This window comes from Scatophagus argus, chromosome 22 (genome assembly GCF_020382885.2).
Source record: "Scatophagus argus isolate fScaArg1 chromosome 22, fScaArg1.pri, whole genome shotgun sequence".
NCBI lineage: Eukaryota > Metazoa > Chordata > Actinopteri > Scatophagidae > Scatophagus > Scatophagus argus.
Genome location: NC_058514.1, coordinates 6,113,559 through 6,131,324, shown reverse-complemented (window position 1 = coordinate 6,131,324; position 17,766 = coordinate 6,113,559). Strand labels below are relative to the sequence as shown.

The window sequence follows — 17,766 nt, the reverse complement described above, 5'->3', positions numbered from 1 at the left end:
CAAATAAAACGAGGCAAACAATAAGGTCTCCACACGCTACGAGCCTCACGTTGCATCACATCAACCCATCAGCTGAGAGAAAAGCATGGCAGACATCACCCGCTGTCACTTCTCCTGCTCTTATCCGACCAATAACAACATCATCCTGTTCAGCGGCGAGAGCAGACACACTGAGTCATTGTGTAGAAGGGGGGCTTCTGATGTTTAGAGCTGCGATCTGAGAGAATCTGATAGCTGAAAACTCTCCAGTGAATCACATTACGATAAGAAAAACATACCTGCTCTTCTTCTCTGATCTGCTTATTTTTAAATATTTTCCCAACGATTATCTTCCAGGAACACTGAACACTGCCAAAGCAAAGAGGATGTGTGTATACTTAACTATAACGGTGCTATAATTAGTATGTTGTGTGAGAAAATTTCAGTGTTTCTGGATTATAATTAATCTTATTTTGTTAGGTATCTACAAATAGCACGAAAACAGATTTGCCACAGTCTAAAAGTCTGATGTGCTTGTTGTTATAGTATAAGCATGTATATATTGTGTGTATATCATGTTAGTATTAAAATGGAGTGATGTTTTGGCTCTTTTTTGGTCTCCACCAGCTCTGGAGGGACACATGCGACTGTTTGACAAACTAAAAATGCTCCACAATCTTCACCAGCTGGTTGCAAATTTTGTCTGCGTTTGCTTTTAGGTACAAGGCGAGCAAAACAGCCGTCTGCTGCTGCAGAACAAAAAGCTGAAGGTCGTAAAACTAAAACAATGAGCTGAAAGGCGCTAAAATGCAAAGCTGAGGGGAAATGTAGTCCGGTGGTAATTCATCATGAGTTCATCACTACATCTTTCATTACAGTCTTTTGACACAATGTTATGTCAATGTCAAGCTAATCCAAGAAAGATGAGAAATTTCAACAATGTACAAGAATCTGCTGTATGTTGGGAGAATTTTTGAAAGCAGAAGCACATCAATTTGAGGCTATTTGATACAAAGGTATTTTGTGACTCTGAGTATAGTAAGTCAACAGCAGCTCTGTTCATATACCATAATAAAGATGCTTTACAATTTACTTTATTTTCGACATGACCTTTTATGATCAAGTTATGTGATGGTTCCAAAGAATAAAATAAAAAAAAAAGTTAAAAATAAAAGTTCATATCATTGTTCTGAGCTTTTATGTTATTCAAGCCAAACTTCAATATCAATCAGTCTACATCAATGATCCAAATGCACATTTAATACAATCCCACTGATCCCCCATAATGAAATCTCTCCTTACACCAGCTGAGGATGAATACAAACCAAATACCCTTATGAAGCCGTTCAGATGACTGCCAAGCCTTTTTCCAAGACTGACAGAAAAATAATTACAATGATTCTCGATTTTTTTTTTTTCTTTTTGGATATCAGTTAATATTTTAATTAACCACACTGGTAATCTTGCTTCATATTTATATGGAAATACCATTCCCTTTTAGCTGTCACATCCTTAACTCAGTTAGGTATGAAAGAATGTTCTTAAATATAAAAAAAATATATTTATTTACTAACAAGTCTGTTTGAAGAACTGTGTCTGGGCATAATTGCCAAGTTTTAGTTTCAAGACATTTGCTGATTGCAAAACACAAGGCGAGTACTGTGACAAGCGTTGGCAATAATCATTATAACAGACAGACAGCTAGATTATTATCATGCTTCCTCACTCCGCAGGCTATATTATCTGTCATAAGAGGTGCACACTCTGTCATGTTAATTACCATGACAGACAGGATGGCCTCTCATAGCTGTCCAGCCGACACACACTACGATTAATCAATCAAAGCTGGCCACTCGGGGTGGGATGGGGGGTGGGGGGTCACCCTTTAAGACAAGCATAAAAATCTATCACAGCTCCTCACATCCACACGCTGATCCATCAAGTCAACACGCCTTGCTGAAGAAGAGAGAGACTACAGAAGTAAAGCCTGCAAAATGGAGTAACGGGCTGATCCATTAGCCGATTCCCAGAATAATTATGACTGTCACGATGATGTAACGGAAAACGAAGCTGATGAGAACTACATTAGTGAACTGAGCAGAGCAACCCTGTCTGGCAACTTTACTATTAAACAAATCAAAGGATACATTAGTGGACTTCATTGGCTGTAACAATATGGTTTCTGGTTTGGTCACAGTTGAAAGAGGTTTAAAAAAAAAAAAAAAAAAAAGACCTATCTATTACAAATCTATTTTTAAAAAACAAATGCTATGGAAAAAAAAAAGCACAGCAAGGGTTGCACATTGGAAAGAAACAGCAACAGCACTGATCACATACTGGGAAATAGAAATGATATAGTGTACATAGATGTCTAATAATTATTATAATAATAATTTTTGAGCTAACAATTGGCTTTCAGCTTTTAGGCACAGACAACCTGCTTTCTCAAAAAAATACATGCAGGTCATGTTGAGTTAGCAAAGGATCAGGATTATAACCAGGGAATGTTTAAATGAACAGTTCTGTAATTCTAGAGGAATGTTTACTGGTTTTCTTGATTATCTGTGAAGACCGGTACCACTCTCATCTCTGTATGCTAACTACAAAGCTACTGAACAATTACCTTAGCTTAGCATAAAGAGGAACTACACCCACCTGAGAAATGGTCATAGTATGCCGCTCCCCATAAAAGGACATTTCTGTTAATGCAGTGATTAGACAAGTGAGATAACAACATGTTAATTAGTCAAATTTAGAGGTGCAGGTAGGTTGATTTTTTTGAATTTCAAGTTATGCTAAGCTAATCAACCAACTGACTCCGGCTTCATATTTAGCCCACAGATATGGGTGTGATATCGATCTTCCCGTCTAACGCTCAGCATGAAGACACATAAGAACCTCTGAGCTCATACATACACTATCATGCTATAATGTATGTACATGAATGATTATTGTGATAAACTTTTTTATTGCCTGCCCAGCCCTTATGCTGTGACAATCCAACATCTGGAATACGATGTCATCAAACGCGATTATCTGCTTCACAGGGATTCAAATGTGACCTTGCGCTCCTTTCTGTTAGAGAGGCAGTGAATTCAAACTTTTAAATCCCTCTTCTCGCATATGATGTCATGCTACGGTGTCTGGTGTCCTCTCTAGCACCCCATCTTTCTTTTTAATAGTCTACCGAGGGCTTTTACTGAGACCTATAAACTGCAAGCGATGCATGTACCTTCAGAAAAAAACATTATGGGTCTGGCAGTTGAGAATTTTCAGAAAATCCTCTAATTCTGAATACTTTGTGCAAAATATATAATAAGTATATCTGGGGCCCTCGTTGTGCTTGAGCTCATCTTCTGGTTTTATGATCTCGACAACAGAAATCTGCTACAGATGAGGTTAAGCTGCGTATTGTCCATCTGTCTATAAAAAGCCTGAAGAGCAGCAACCACCTGCCTTCAACAGTAACATCACGGTCGACCCACACATGAAGGTACACACAAAGGCGAGTGTGTGCATATTCGCATGCATACACACACACACACACACACAGCACAGCACACACAGTATCAGGAGTAATCTGAGATATAAAGCCTCATCGATCAGAACTGCGCTCCCTTGAGAATTACATCATTGTGGAGCAAATAACCAATCAGAGCACAGCTGAGACTGCCCGCACTGTGACCCCATCTCTTGTAAAAGTAAAGGCAATAAGAAAGAGCTACACACACACACACACACGTAGACACGCTATTCCAGGCACATCGCAAGCAGATAAGCAGACATCATTCTCTCAAATACTGAGTGTTTTCATATGAACACGCACCACTGAAACGCTCCTCTAGTTAATGCTACAATGGTGCATGTTGGGGGTAAACTTGTATTGTTTTTATTAAAAAATATATCACGCAACAACTCCCTCCCTCTCATATTTACATGGATATACTGTCGAGAACAGCAAAGGCCTGCAGAGTGAAGGAGTGCATTGCTGCATAACTTTGTTATTGGAAGTGTCTTGTGTACAGTGGACACTCGAGAGCAAACGTGGGCAGGAAGAGGCACACAGAGCAGTCGGTCTTTTATCTACAGCAGAGGCTGTAAACAATACATTACAAAACAGTCACGCACTTTAAGACATATTTGCTGTCACATAGGCACCAAATATGTCATCCCAAGTAAGGTGAAAGAAGGTGATTATGCGCCATCAAAAGATGGGAACACATCTCAATTCAGGTCTGACTAGAGACATTTGTTGTATATTAATCATTTCTATAGTTTTGACTCTCAATGAAAGTATAACATGTTGAAGAAAAACACTGAACAAAGATTTGAATATTATTTTGGAACAGATGTTTGAAGCGTGTGTCAACATACCTTGATGTAACCACCGGTCGACACCAGAACAGAGTCGTCTTTGGAGAAGTGCAGGTCGGTCACCCAGCCTCCGTGGAGTGAATCCATGCCGTCTTTACCATCCCGGGAACAAATCTTCAGCAAAGTGCCGTCCTTCACACTCCAGAGCTGTGATGGACAGCCGAATGTTATACACAACCCATAGAGTAAATGTCACGGAAAAACCACAAAGATGCCACAAAGTTAAGCACTCAGACCCCACTTACAGATTAAAAACTGCACGTTTTAGAACATTGCTTAACTTAGACGGAGTTTGTTCAGTTGCCATGGAGACGGTTTAGCTCAAACCACGCAACCTCAGTTTTGATCATGTGACAACAGGTGGTCATATATCAGGGGAGATCATCTCAGTGCAAGGATGGTCCCTGGCATCAGAGGTGACCAAAGCTCCACTTCAGGTCACATAATAAAACAACTACACCATCTATGAATGTCACAGGATGTGGCCAAAAGAAAGTTGACCTTGTGATAATTTTGTCTAATTTCCATTTCTAAGCTCAAGATGAACCTTCAAGATCAATACAATGGAAATCAATCAGAGAAAATGAAGAGAATTTGCAGACAGATGAGAAATTTCCCACAATGCACCAGATATGTAATCAAAAGATGGTTTGCGATTCTATCATTGCTTGTACGCCACATCATGTCGACTGCAGATGTTATGCAACTGTTCACATGTCCATTTGACAATGACACATCACACGTACAGCTATATTTAACACTTGGCATGCTTTTGTGCAGAGTGACTCACATTTGTTTCCATAGAAACAGGGTTGAGATTTCAGTGTGGCTTATGTAATTGGATCTGATGGATTTGTCCATTTCCGAATAATGGAGCACTTCAGCGCAGAGGCCACCAGAGGGCATTAACCCCTTGTTGGCTGAAGCTGCGTTGTCACGGCTCTCTACCTCTCACACACTCTAACTTCACATGTGTCACTGTGTGTGCATGCGTGTGTTTTCGTGTATGAGCGGCGCAGCCTTGGGGATCCAATTTGGCAGCAGGAATCCTCTCCTTCACCTCCCACTGTCAGGCATCTCCTCCTCTTCCTGCTCTCCTCAACCCAACTCCTCTCAGAACCTCCGCCCTCCTGCAGCTCCTTGCTCCCCCATATGAGAAGGAGCCCTGCCTCCTTCCTTTCATCTCATCTCTCCTCTGTGCGCTGCAGCAATCACGATGCATTAGTAAGCACTTTATCTAAATGAGTGATGAGATGTAATTATTGGGTGATTTCTGAGATAAATGTTTACTGGTGTAATAGCATTTTTTTGTATGATGCACGGGAAATTAGATGGTTCTTACTTTTCATACTGGAAACATAATGCCATTTGGTGTGTGGACACACTGAGGCTCACTGGGAAGTCTTTCCTCACTTCTTATCTGCAGTCTCTGCACTTTACCTCCATCAATCCCTCCACTTTTACTAAAACTACCTCACTTTCCTCATAACTCTGAAAATGTTCTACTTCCCACTTTCACCACTTCACCTTTTTGCATTCAGGCACTTTTCTAAGGTCGATTAGCAAAACATAGCAGTACAGAGCAGCAGAACGAGCCTAATGAGCCCAAATTTTTAGATCAGCGCCTGACAGTGAAAAATAAAAAATAAATGCAATGGTTAAGAAAAGGTTTAATGTTTTGAACGCGCACCCGAATCTCTCCATTGTCATCCCCTGTTGCGAGGCGTCGGCCGTCCCAGGAGAATCGGCAGCTTCGGACACATTCTTGGTGGCCTCTCAGCGTGTGGATACACTGCCAGGACTCACAGTGCCACACCTATGAACAGAAGGCAATGCATCAGGAAGATCAAAAAACACAAATCGGTTCATCAAAAGCCTGAAATCTGCACATTCATTGACTGATTCTGTGGCACATCTGAGTGTAATATACTGCAGTTGAAATGTAATTGTAAAAACCAACCCAGCAGTGTTTACCTGGGAATAACATGAATATAATAATATAGATTTACCTCTGTTGCTCAAAGCAGTCATCACCCGTTAATAGGTCTTATGAGGACAAATAATCGTGCCAAGCACAGAGCTAATGTTGTTACAGCTCTGCATCCCTAATGAGTACTCTCCTACTCTCTGCTGTTTTCTTTCTTTCCCTTTGTTTGGATTCACATTCTTTACCCTCTCGCTCTCTCTCATCCATTGTTCCCTTTAATATTCCTCCCATCTCTCTCTTCCCTCCCTCCTCTTCCTCTCTCTGTGTTGCTTCCTTACCCCGGTCACATCCTGCGCCGCACAGAAAATAACACGGCTCATAATTAGACACTTCATTTGGCAGCCGGCTAACTATGTCTGCACACAAAGTCGCATTCATCTGAAGGTCAGCAGAAAAAGGAGGAAAAAGAGGAAGAGTGAGGATAGAATGAGAGAGAATCCTCCTTTTTTGTGGTTCTCAACAAAGACATTCATGCCTGAACCTTTTGGTTTGACCTCTAGATGGATGGAAACCGGGGACTTTGTGTTTGTGTGTGTTTTTGAGCTACCTACTCGGTCTGGAGAGCAGGGACTATGTGACTGGCTGCTAACCAGCCCCACTACACACACACACACACACACCTCAATTATCATCTTTGCCAAATCCATAAAACACACATTCTCTCTCACTACCGTCCATTGAGACAAGCCAGGTTGGCTGCCAACCCAGAGGCTGTTCTCTACAGTAAGCGTCGACCAAATCCAAATTCCCGTGTGAAACTCGGTGGCAGTGGCTCTAGATCAACTGCTTCAACGAATGCCTGAGAGAGCAGCTTTGCATCATTTCTAATGCCGCACACTCAGGAACACCAGTTGTCATTTGTGGTTGAATACTGGACAGAGAAGGAAGCATAAATCTAACACTAGAACCGCAGCTGCTTTCAAGATCCAAGAAAGTAAATGACACCAAGAGGGGGGTCAGTGTCAGAGAGCGTACAGATCAGCGAGAGCTGTGCAGTGGAGATCCCTTTTCTGTGGAAGGCGAGTAGGAAAAACAACGATTTTAGAGCTGCTAGCAGTAAAGGTTACAAATCACATCTCCAGCCCACAGAGTCGGTCAAAGTCAGGCCAAAGTCAAGCGCAGCAGTGTTGGGAAACAGCAACCTGGGCAACAGGGAGGTGGGTCAGCTGCAGTCCAGCCAGCCTGCCAGGCTAGTGGTTCAGTGGGTCCATGAGCTGCAGGCAGACTAAATAATCACTGGATATGAGTGCAGGAGGACAGACTGACCCACAGCTAACTCACCAGGCCCGAGGCCATCTGCTGCATGCTTATCTTTAAGGTCCCCCGCCTCCTTACAGGAGAAACTTTTAGCCTCAGATATCACCCGCAGCAACGCATCCATGTGCTGTAAGTAATGAGTTCTGAAGGAGGTTTGAGGCAAGACGTTGGTGTCACGTTGTTACTGGCAGCACAAACAGATATGTCTCATCCTGTGAGTATGTGTTTGTGTGTGTGAGCGTAAGTGTTGAACCTTAGCAGTTTTGTCAGCAGAGGTGGTGGCGAAGAGGCACCCGTCTGGCGAGACATGACAGGACAGAATGGCTCCCTGATGAGTTTCGATGTCCTGCAGCTTCTCGCCACTTTCCATGTCCCACAACTTGTAGTGAGCAAGAGAGAGAGAGAGACAGAGGTCATTTTGCATTTTATGAAACTGCTGTTAACACTATTGCGAGTATGCATGTGTGGGCCTCACCTTGACAGTGCCGTCGAACGACCAGGACAGCAGTCTTGTGTCGGCGGGTGAGCTGGAGAGCAGCGAGAAACATCTGACTTGTTCCTTGTGACCGTGCAGTACTTTACACTCCCCTGATTGCCACCTCCACACCTACAAGAGGGCATCAGAGAGACAAACAGTCTCCACTTGCCATTGTCCACACTCTCTTAATTCACTTATTTGAGATTATCTTGCTCCTCGATTCCATCTTGAACCAGAAGTCTTGCACACCAACCCAAAGCTCTTTTTTCTGTTGTGAGGAGGGGAGGATCATGGAGGGATCTCTCAGGAGCCATGATATCCTTACTGGATATCAGTTACAGACTGCACGCTGCAGCTGATTGGACTGATCTGTGTATCCTACGAAACTTAATTGCAGGTCTAAACAACACAAGGACAAACAACTTTCCTAGTTAATTAGAAAGGTTTTTCTTGTCAAGATCTGTTACTTGCCCCATTAACTTTTATTATGGATACAATTAATGTCACAGAGAGCAGGAAAGTCTGACTGTCGGCAAGAAACACTTTTTACATCATTTATCATCATTTCTATGCAACCACATGTGAGGCTGATAATTCCTGATTGTGGGGGTTTTGATGTGTTACATAATCTCAATTTTCTCTGAAACATTTCGCCTAATAAATTATTTCCAGTACTCAAAAGACAACATAATCATATTCTGGGTTATTAAAAAATGAATTCACAATCAGAATATCAGTGAATACAGATTCAAATAATGAATAAATAATAGAAACGCCTTCTGCCAGCAGAAACGGTTCCTGTGCTTCGGAGCAGGACACAGCATAAATACAGAAGGCGGCTTGTTATTCATGTGCAGGTGTTTGTTAACAGGCTACAGAGATAAAACACTGCACCTCTGCAGTGATAACGGTCTGCCTCTATTCATAGGCTATCAGAAAATTGTACGCATGCAGACACAAACTCCATCAGAAGTCTCTACAGCTGTTTAAGCCGACTGACAGCTGATCCAGCTGTCGTCAGAAACAGACGCCGCTTCATGGGACGTCTCATCTCTTATCGTAAAACATATTGCATCATTTCTTTTCTCCTCATATGGTTACCTTATGTCTCTTCATGCCTCCTCAGTGCGAGGGACTAAGACGCAAGGAAAGGACACATCTCAGGGAAACATGGATGCACTTTAAGGGAATTCAGTCGTAACCTTTGAAGCATGTTTGCAGAAGCTTGTGGAAACTTTGAAAATATTTGAAAACAAATATTTTGTATACTTTGACTACATTCACATTTCAGCTGTATCATATTTGCACTTCCCAAATCTTTACAGGCCAGTATGGATACAAGTTTAAAAACACCTGAACTTTTCTTTAAATTCCAACATTACTCATGATGATCTGTTTAAATAACAGGACAATACCACCTGATTAGGTGTGCTCTGCTCATCTGGATTTACAACACCTGTCTACAAAGTGCATGCTTATGACAATGTGCAGACAGCTAAATTACCACAGAGAGGAGTTCAACTGGGCCCAAAGATGTGGGCAGGACAGACAGCGGTTCTTTTCTCCTTCTGAATAGAACCTGTCATTGATCCAAAGGTTACAATCCATCACCAACTGACATCAGTGTCATTAAATCTCTTTACATTCACTCTGCGTCTGCATTAACATCTAAATACACACTACCATTTCCTAGCAAGCACATGTCAAACAGCATGAATTTGAATAGCTTCTGAGTAAGCTGCGGATGGTCCGAGAATAGTGATGGGATAGGCAGCAGCCGCATGAATACGGAACAAGGTGCTGCGTTGTCAGGAGAAGGAAGTGCTGCAGTGGACAGGTCTGTCAGCAAAAAGAAATGATGAAGAAGAAGGCGGAGGACGAGATGAGAGGGGAGGAGAGGAAAGGGGAAATGAGCAACAGAGCATGAACGGTGGGGGTTGACAGACCGTAACGGCTTGAAATACACACACACATAGTCATGCACAAACACAGAGAGCAGCACACGGCAAATTCAAGAGCAGGAGGGAGATAAAGAGCTATGGAGAGCGGCATAGCCGAAGGCAAAGAGTAGGGGAAAGGATGGAAAGGAGACAAAAGAGGGGGGAAGGAAAATGCAGGTGAGGTGAAGAGGGCCGACAGAGATGTTGGTACAGTGTAACAGGTAGGGGGAGGTGAAAGCACCAAAGAGACCTGAAACACTGAGGATGAGCGATTTGGCAGAGCAGGCGGTTTTACTCAAGGTGACGAATGGGGATGGGAGAGAAAAATAATCGATAGCAGAGAAGAAAAATGGGAGGAAGGTGGGGGAGGAGGTTGAAGTCCATGAATTAGGCAGGAAAAAATGGTGGAGATGGTGATGAATTGGAGGAAGACTGGGGGGAGGGCGGGGGGTTAGCCTACCCTTAGGGTGGTGTCCTCAGAGGATGTGATAAGTATCTGGCCATTCTGACTGAACTGACAGTGCAGCACCGTCTTCGTGTGTCCGAGCAAAGTGGCCAGGACCTTTCCAGAGGGCACCTCCAACACCTGGAAGTAAGAAAAATACATGATTACCACAAGAATCTAGATAAACATACTGTATGGCATGAGGATACTTGTGCAAAGGTAGGACTCGGCCAAAAAAAAGATGTGAAAACAGTGCACTGATAGCTCTACTGCACCACACAGGGTTCACAGACTGTGTCTAGAATATTTATGCAAGCCTCAAATTGTAGTTGTGTTTTCCAAGATATACTCAGGGAGGAAAAGTGTCCCAGAAAGTTTACTAAAAAAAAAATTCAACACAAAAAGTCACATTTTTAGGGAGCAATTGAGAAGGACAGAGATGAAGTGCAGCTGCTGGCTTGATGAGGCTAAGCACATCAAAAAGAAAGTACAGTTGGGAGAAAAAGTGAGCTCTGAGTCCAACCGCTGAGTCTGGACAAGACCAGGGAGGGCTGTCAGGGGGGCTGACAGCCCTGGAGACATTACAGAGGGAGTCAGAGAACAAACAGCTCTGATGCTCAGAAGATCCAGCTCAAAGACAAAATATGTCATCAGACATTCTCACTCAGGATAGTTGTTGCTATGCGAGATCCTGTTATAATAAGCTATTGAGAGAGAAATCTTTCAGAGAATATTCAAAGAGACATAAGATTTTGTGAATGGCCCTAAAAAGATCAGCTGGCTGGTTGCTAACACGATGACCCAGAGACTTCCAGAAGTCATTCACGGGGTTTCAGGCAGATCTGAAGCCAAACAAAAAAGTATTTAGTCATGCTAGCGGTGCGTCTTTAGGGACGGCCAGTTGCTCAATTGGTCTAGGTTGAAATATCTCACCCACTGCTGGATGGGCTGCCACGACATTTGGCTCTAGATGTTTTCATGTTACTGACAAAACACGGCAACTATACCTGTTAGTAAAGTCACTGACAGCCTGTTAGGATGTTAGCATTTTCCTCAAGAGTTCTAACTAAAATGAACTTTCTACAAATCAGTGACTTGTACAAAGGCTAATTAAGGTATTGTGATGAGAGTCATGGGTATAAATTACAACTGCAATTACAAAGTCTCTTATGGCACTTATCAAAGCCTTCCATTTTTCTAATTAACCATGAGATGGATTTATCCAGTGATATAATATACTTACATTTATTCTAGCTGTAAGTGAGTCTACAAACTTCAAAAGAATAAATTCATGGAAGTCATTCAAAAAAACAATCATTCACTCATTCTACTTGATTTTAAAACGTGGATTAAAACACAGAAATCTCATGTGAAAATGCTTTGACCACCGGACGAATAAAATGAAGTACATCACAACATTATCGTCAGCACAGCACAGCAGCAGCAGTTTTGAAAATATAAAAGAAAGGCTCGTAACGCTCGGGATTTTAACCAGGCTCTAAAATATTTACATCTCAGAGGAGAGGGTTGAAATGCCTGAGCAGAACAAGCCTCGGGGCACGCCAACCATGTTTGTCAAGCACTAAGATGCAAGTTTCAAAGCCTGAGAGAGAACACTTTGGAGAGATTTATACATCCGGCTGAAGGTGTTCTGGGAAAAGGCAGTCATGAAAATGCCTTTGGGTGTTTGGTAAAAAAAAAAAAAAAACAACACATTAAACAAATATAAAAGCTGGCTAATGTAAAGAGGAAAGATGGGGAACACTTGTTTAAAATATCACTACCAAGGGAGTAAATAAGTCTCTGAAGTGTTGCAGAACTCAATTCAAAGGAAAACTGCTAAGAAGTGGTGGAGGAATGACTTGGCCGGTGTTGAAACTGGCCCTGCATAACAAGAGATTATGACAGAACAGTAACATCAGTGAGATCCTTTCTGCAGTCAGTGATCTCACTGTGATCTGACATTTTGAAAAATACACACTTACAAGCATACTAGCTTTAGGTGTGTGTGTGTTATTTTGAGGTTCTGAGACACACTTGAAAACAGATGTTACTCTTTCCCTACCATACCTGCACGCAGCCTGTGAAAAACCCTACAGCCAGAACAAACCCCCTGAAGGAGGTCAGCAGTTGTCGGATCCTGCAGCCAACCGTTCTCAGTACCTGACTAGCTGTCAGCCCTGCTGCCTGCCACAGAACACACACATTCACACATTGCGCAGCTGCACTTTTTCCAACAATAAAAAGGTACACACAGTAACTTTCTGTCCTTGCCTGTGCAAGTTATTCTCCACATTAACAATGCGGAGCTGGTGTGTCAGACACTGAAGTTATTTTTTCCTACACTTAAATGGTTGCGAATAACTTGAGATGAGGTGGAAAAGGAAATGAATGCCTTCCACTGCAGTGGTTACTGGCACCAAGAATACCTCCAGCTAACACCACGGCTCCCTCTGGTGTTTGGTCAGGGGCCTACAGCAGCTAAAGCTGTAAGGACTAAAAAGCACTTGAAATGTATGAATTGTTTGGAAGTGACTGACAAAGTATAAAACATCAAATATAATGTCCAATGGGTTTAAATGAATGCTTGAACATTTTGGCATTTCTAAAAGGAGAACTATAAAATGCAACAAAGCAATGCTGTTTCATTTCAGCAAGTACAGCATATAACATACAGTATAATAAGCAAACAAGCGATGAAAAATGACAGCTTTTTGTACACACGGCAAACATCTTTTTGCTGTTTCTCAATGTAAAAACTACGAATCTCATTATTCTCTAATCATTTTATTTCTACTCTCTTCGTTTTAAGGAGTCACGTTACTAATCATCTATGCTTCTTGAAGTCCTTGCATCCAATAATCCTTTGCTCTCATATCTCTGGGGCCAGGAGAGGATCTGTAATTAAAATCATTAACCCACACATTCATTCAGCTTGTAGGGCCCTTTAATTAATTAGAGCTGCTCTCTGCTGTAGGATGCTGGTCTGGCCATAGCATGGATAGTGTAAGGACAGGAACTTCCTGGAACATCCATTACTGTTACAGTGTGGACACAACAAGCAACAAACACACACACTCACAGACAAAACACACAACAGCCACAATACAAGACCAGGATCTCATTCTCTGCCCACAAACAGCAATTTATCATTGAGACGAAGAGTAGCGGAGGAAGAGAAGCAAGGAGACAGACAGAACAAAAGAAACATGAGAGATAAACAAAAGGGGGAATTTTAAAACGTAGTGACAGGTGTTGAAATCACAGGTAAAAGGAGAGGCAGAGCGGCGAGGAGTGGAAGGTGAGGGAGATGAAAGCGTTGAGCGTTTGAGTTGACCTGACGTACAGCTGACAGGACGGATAAAAAGGGCGACGGCGCTAATGTCAGATCTCATGACTCAATGTGGTCAGAAAAACACCTCCTACAGGCAACATGGAGTGGAGACGTACACACACACACACAAGTGACAATTTACAACCTTTAGTTTCACAATGTGGTTATCTATCTGATTGTTAATTGTTCTCTTTATAGACCCAAAGTCCAGTAAAGGGAGGATATAAAATATTTTGTCAAGCTGAGGGCATCATGTGGTGGATTTTTGTAGAAAATAAAGGAATAGTTAATATTGTGGGAAATATGCTCATTTGGTTTCGGAGCTCTAAGAAGATTAGCTTAGCTTAGCATAAAGGCTGAAACTAAGGGGGAAGCAGCTAACCTGCACCAGTCCAAATATCAACAAGGACAAGAGTTTGGAGTAAACAAATGAGATAACAACATGTTAATTATAGCTTAAGGGTTGCTGGTATGCTGGTTTCAGCTGAGCAAATTGCCTGATGGTCGTAATTTTGTATTTACAGCAGACCAACAGAGCGGTATCGATATTCTCAACTAACTCTGAATAAGACCGCAAAGAAGAGCTGCAACTAAAGATTATTTTTATCATCAACTCGTCTGTTTTACTGACAAAATCTACAAATCACGATCAGAGCTAAAGCTATTAGCCGATTAATGATTATTGACAGAAAATTCATCCGCAACTATTTTGAACTATTTTGTTTGTAAAGAAAAAAAGTGTAAAATATTTGTTGATTCCATTTTTCAAATTTGAGGATTTGCCTCAAATTTCTTGGTCTTACAGGACAGTTTAGACTGTTAATGGATCAAGATGAGCAAATCAATAAATTTAATTACCTCTGAGAAACTGACGTTATTTTTTTTATTATATGACAGGCAAATATTAACAAAATCTATATATTTCAGAAGCTGTAAACGCTCAATGGTGTTGCTCACGTGTGGGTTAATGTAACCGAATAATACAATATCATCATTCACTTAATAACTCTCTCAAATTGACTCATCATGTGAGCATCAGCACTAGAATGAAGTGTCTAAAATTGAAGTTAAGTGAACTCATTCTCACTGCTGTATTACAAATTCATACATCCACATAGAGTAAGTACTGTAGGTCTGAATATTAGTACCTGCGCACAGCCATCTTCTTGGCCCAGGGCCACGGCGAAGGGCTGCCTGCACAAGCACGTACACCGGATCCTGGACGACTTCTCCTCCGACTGGAACAGCACCGATCCTGTCCGGCCAGCACGTACCTGACACACACACGCACATTGTTATGTACAAGAACAGGACAGACGCACATTATAATACAGTAACACTCGTCTGCACCCGAACTCACACTCAAGCAAAACAATCATTCCAGCTTCACATTACTGTTTCAACCGGTCCGGCGCATCTCGTTCGTTTATTCATTTATTCGCTCATTTTTCCTTCGGCTCACCTGCAGTCGGTTGCAATTGTCTGCAGCTGACACGATGATTTCTTCATCACTGAAGAGAACGTCAGAGTCTCTTTTCAGGCAGATGGCCGACGAGGTGTGCACCTTCTTTGTCTCCCACAACTATAAGAAACACAAGACAGAAAACAGACTTGGGTAGATTATAACGTAAACCTCCAGTGAAAAAGTTACGGGCAACATTATGTCTCATTTTTGTCACATTTTTCCTCCAAAATGACTTTACATTTAGATGATATTGGTTCACCATGTTCGTTTACAAATTGTCTGCGGTGCTGCTTGTTAATCTTTTGCGTTTTCATTGTTATGCGGCAAACTGGGAATAATCTGTCTGTGGCAAGAAATAAATAACCCAAATCTGTCTAATACATTTTTATTCAGCACGTCAAACTGAATTTCCAGATGGTCCAACAGCTGATGGCTTTTCTTCTTCATGGATCACAAATGGGTCGGTTCAACCCACATTTTCTCCCAAAGGACTTCACATTCAGTCCATTTTAGCTGTTTTGTTTGGTTTCAGTTGCTGTTGCAGGTGGATGCAGCCTCAGTGGTCATGTTTAAGGAGCCAGCGTACTCTTGTTGGATTTCTAATGATATTGGACAAGATTATTTCTAACTCTTTTAATCATTCTTGTCTGTGTTTAAAATATTTATTCAAGCGCTTTTTTGTTTTGTAAATGTGCAACACCTTGTAAAACTGGTTTTGAACGCACATACAAAATGGTATAAAAGACTTCCTATCGCCAAAACAATGACGACAATTTGTGAGAAGGAGAGAATCCACAGTATGTGCACATTTTCTACTGCAGATTTGGTTTGTCAATCAGATTCATGAGTCTTCATTAACTGTAAATCCATCCTTTATTATACTTTGTTTTCAGGCTGCTCATAGCAGATTTTGGTTTGTTCAAGGGAGCAAAGAGTAAAAATAAACAGTTAACAACTCATGTTTATATAACCTCAATAATAGAAGCAAACCAGCCTGCGCAAAACTCCAGTTTTTCCAGTTTCTTTCATAACAAATCATATAGTAGCCATTTAAACTTTATTTCTATTGTGGCATAAAATGGTTACTATACAACGCTTTCTCTTATATAAAATAAAGTTTGATAAAATCTTACAACCTAATTCCTGTGCTTTCCTCATTAGGGGCTGAAAGCTAACAGCTGGCAGAGGGGGAACGGAGTGCAATTATTAGTCAACTTGTGATGTTTAGACTTAGCATGACTTTAATTATACTGTCACAGGAGGCAATTAGGACAATACTGAAACTATCTGTGCGAGCAGAGTCAGTGTACGACACACACTGAGTCAGTCTTACCCTGACAGTCTGGTCGTCAGAGCAGGAGAGCAGCTGCGAGCCATCAGGTGAGAACTGGACACGGTGGACCCAGCTCAGGTGACCACTGCAGTCAGCCATCTTCTTATTGGCCTCCAAGTCCCACAGCTGGATGAAAAGCAAACATGAAACGCTGTGCACTTATTCACACATTATTTTAACACATACTTATACTTATGTGTTATACTTTTAACACATTATTTTTAGATGCCCTTCAAACTTATAAAGCACTTAACTGGGAGAGAAATGCAGAAAATGGGTCAGTCTATGTGTATCCTGTCAACATTATGACATAATAAAGTGGAAAATCTCCAGCAAAACATGATCTATTACCTTTTACTTCTACATTATAGATAAAGAAGGAACATGCAAGATAAAAATGTATAGACTAAATCTATGGTGTGATTGTGTGCATGTAAGTAGTTTATATTATACCTCCACGGCATAGTTTGAGAAAGCGATAGCCAGCAGATTGCTGGTAGGACAGGCGTGACAATATTGCACCGTGCTCAGACGGTTTGTTTTGATCTCCAACAACATGTCCGACGTCTCCACGTCAAACACCTGAGAAACAGTGGCAGAAAGAGAACAAAATAGTTTTCTGAGTCTGGGCAGAATGCGACCACCTTTTTCACTTCAGGTTGATTTAAAAAGCATTTGTGGACTGCAGTTATACACAATGATACCAATATGCCTACAAAGCTAAAATAATCAGCTCATAATATGTAGAATAATGTTGTCTATACCACAGTATATATTTCCACATAAATTCATTACGTATTGCACATTAAGTCTAATGTACACTAAAAAGAATGATCTTATGCCTGAGGATAAAAATCTTAAGATAAAGCAAACTTGCAATATTAAAGTCTCATTTCATTCTCCTTAAAGCCAAAGAAAGAAGCTCAGACATCTCTGCAGTGTTTGGACTGTTACCCAGAATACGAACGAATGACGACGCAGAGAACACAGACAGACTGATTACGGAACAAGGCTGGCTGATTTTGGAAAGCTCGGGAGGGCTGCTCACATTTATAACCAGGACACACGCTCTTTAAACTCAGCAGAAGACAAAGTGACAAACAGCCTCTCTTTCATGTCTCCTTCAACAAAATGACACACTGGCAAGGACAGGGAGGATAAAGGTGAACCCTGT

General features: G+C 41.5%; 1 protein-coding gene across 2 annotated transcripts in view; it reads right to left on the bottom strand.

The window, feature by feature from the left end:
- The window catches only part of apaf1 (apoptotic peptidase activating factor 1), a 41,048-nt gene that overhangs the window by 15,206 nt on the left and 8,076 nt on the right, over nt 1-17,766 (bottom strand). Inside the window, exons 18-27 of one of the 2 annotated variants that reach the window (XM_046378928.1) lie at nt 17,046-17,174; nt 16,593-16,718; nt 15,257-15,376; nt 14,943-15,068; nt 12,531-12,647; nt 10,476-10,601; nt 8,073-8,204; nt 7,851-7,976; nt 6,044-6,169; nt 4,354-4,500 (exon numbers count right to left, since the gene is read on the bottom strand). In XM_046378928.1, the coding sequence (XP_046234884.1) occupies nt 4,354-4,500; nt 6,044-6,169; nt 7,851-7,976; nt 8,073-8,204; nt 10,476-10,601; nt 12,531-12,647; nt 14,943-15,068; nt 15,257-15,376; nt 16,593-16,718; nt 17,046-17,174 (1,275 nt within the window). The remainder of the gene's footprint in view (nt 1-4,353; nt 4,501-6,043; nt 6,170-7,850; nt 7,977-8,072; nt 8,205-10,475; nt 10,602-12,530; nt 12,648-14,942; nt 15,069-15,256; nt 15,377-16,592; nt 16,719-17,045; nt 17,175-17,766) is intronic. The other variant, XM_046378927.1, reaches the window with a different exon arrangement.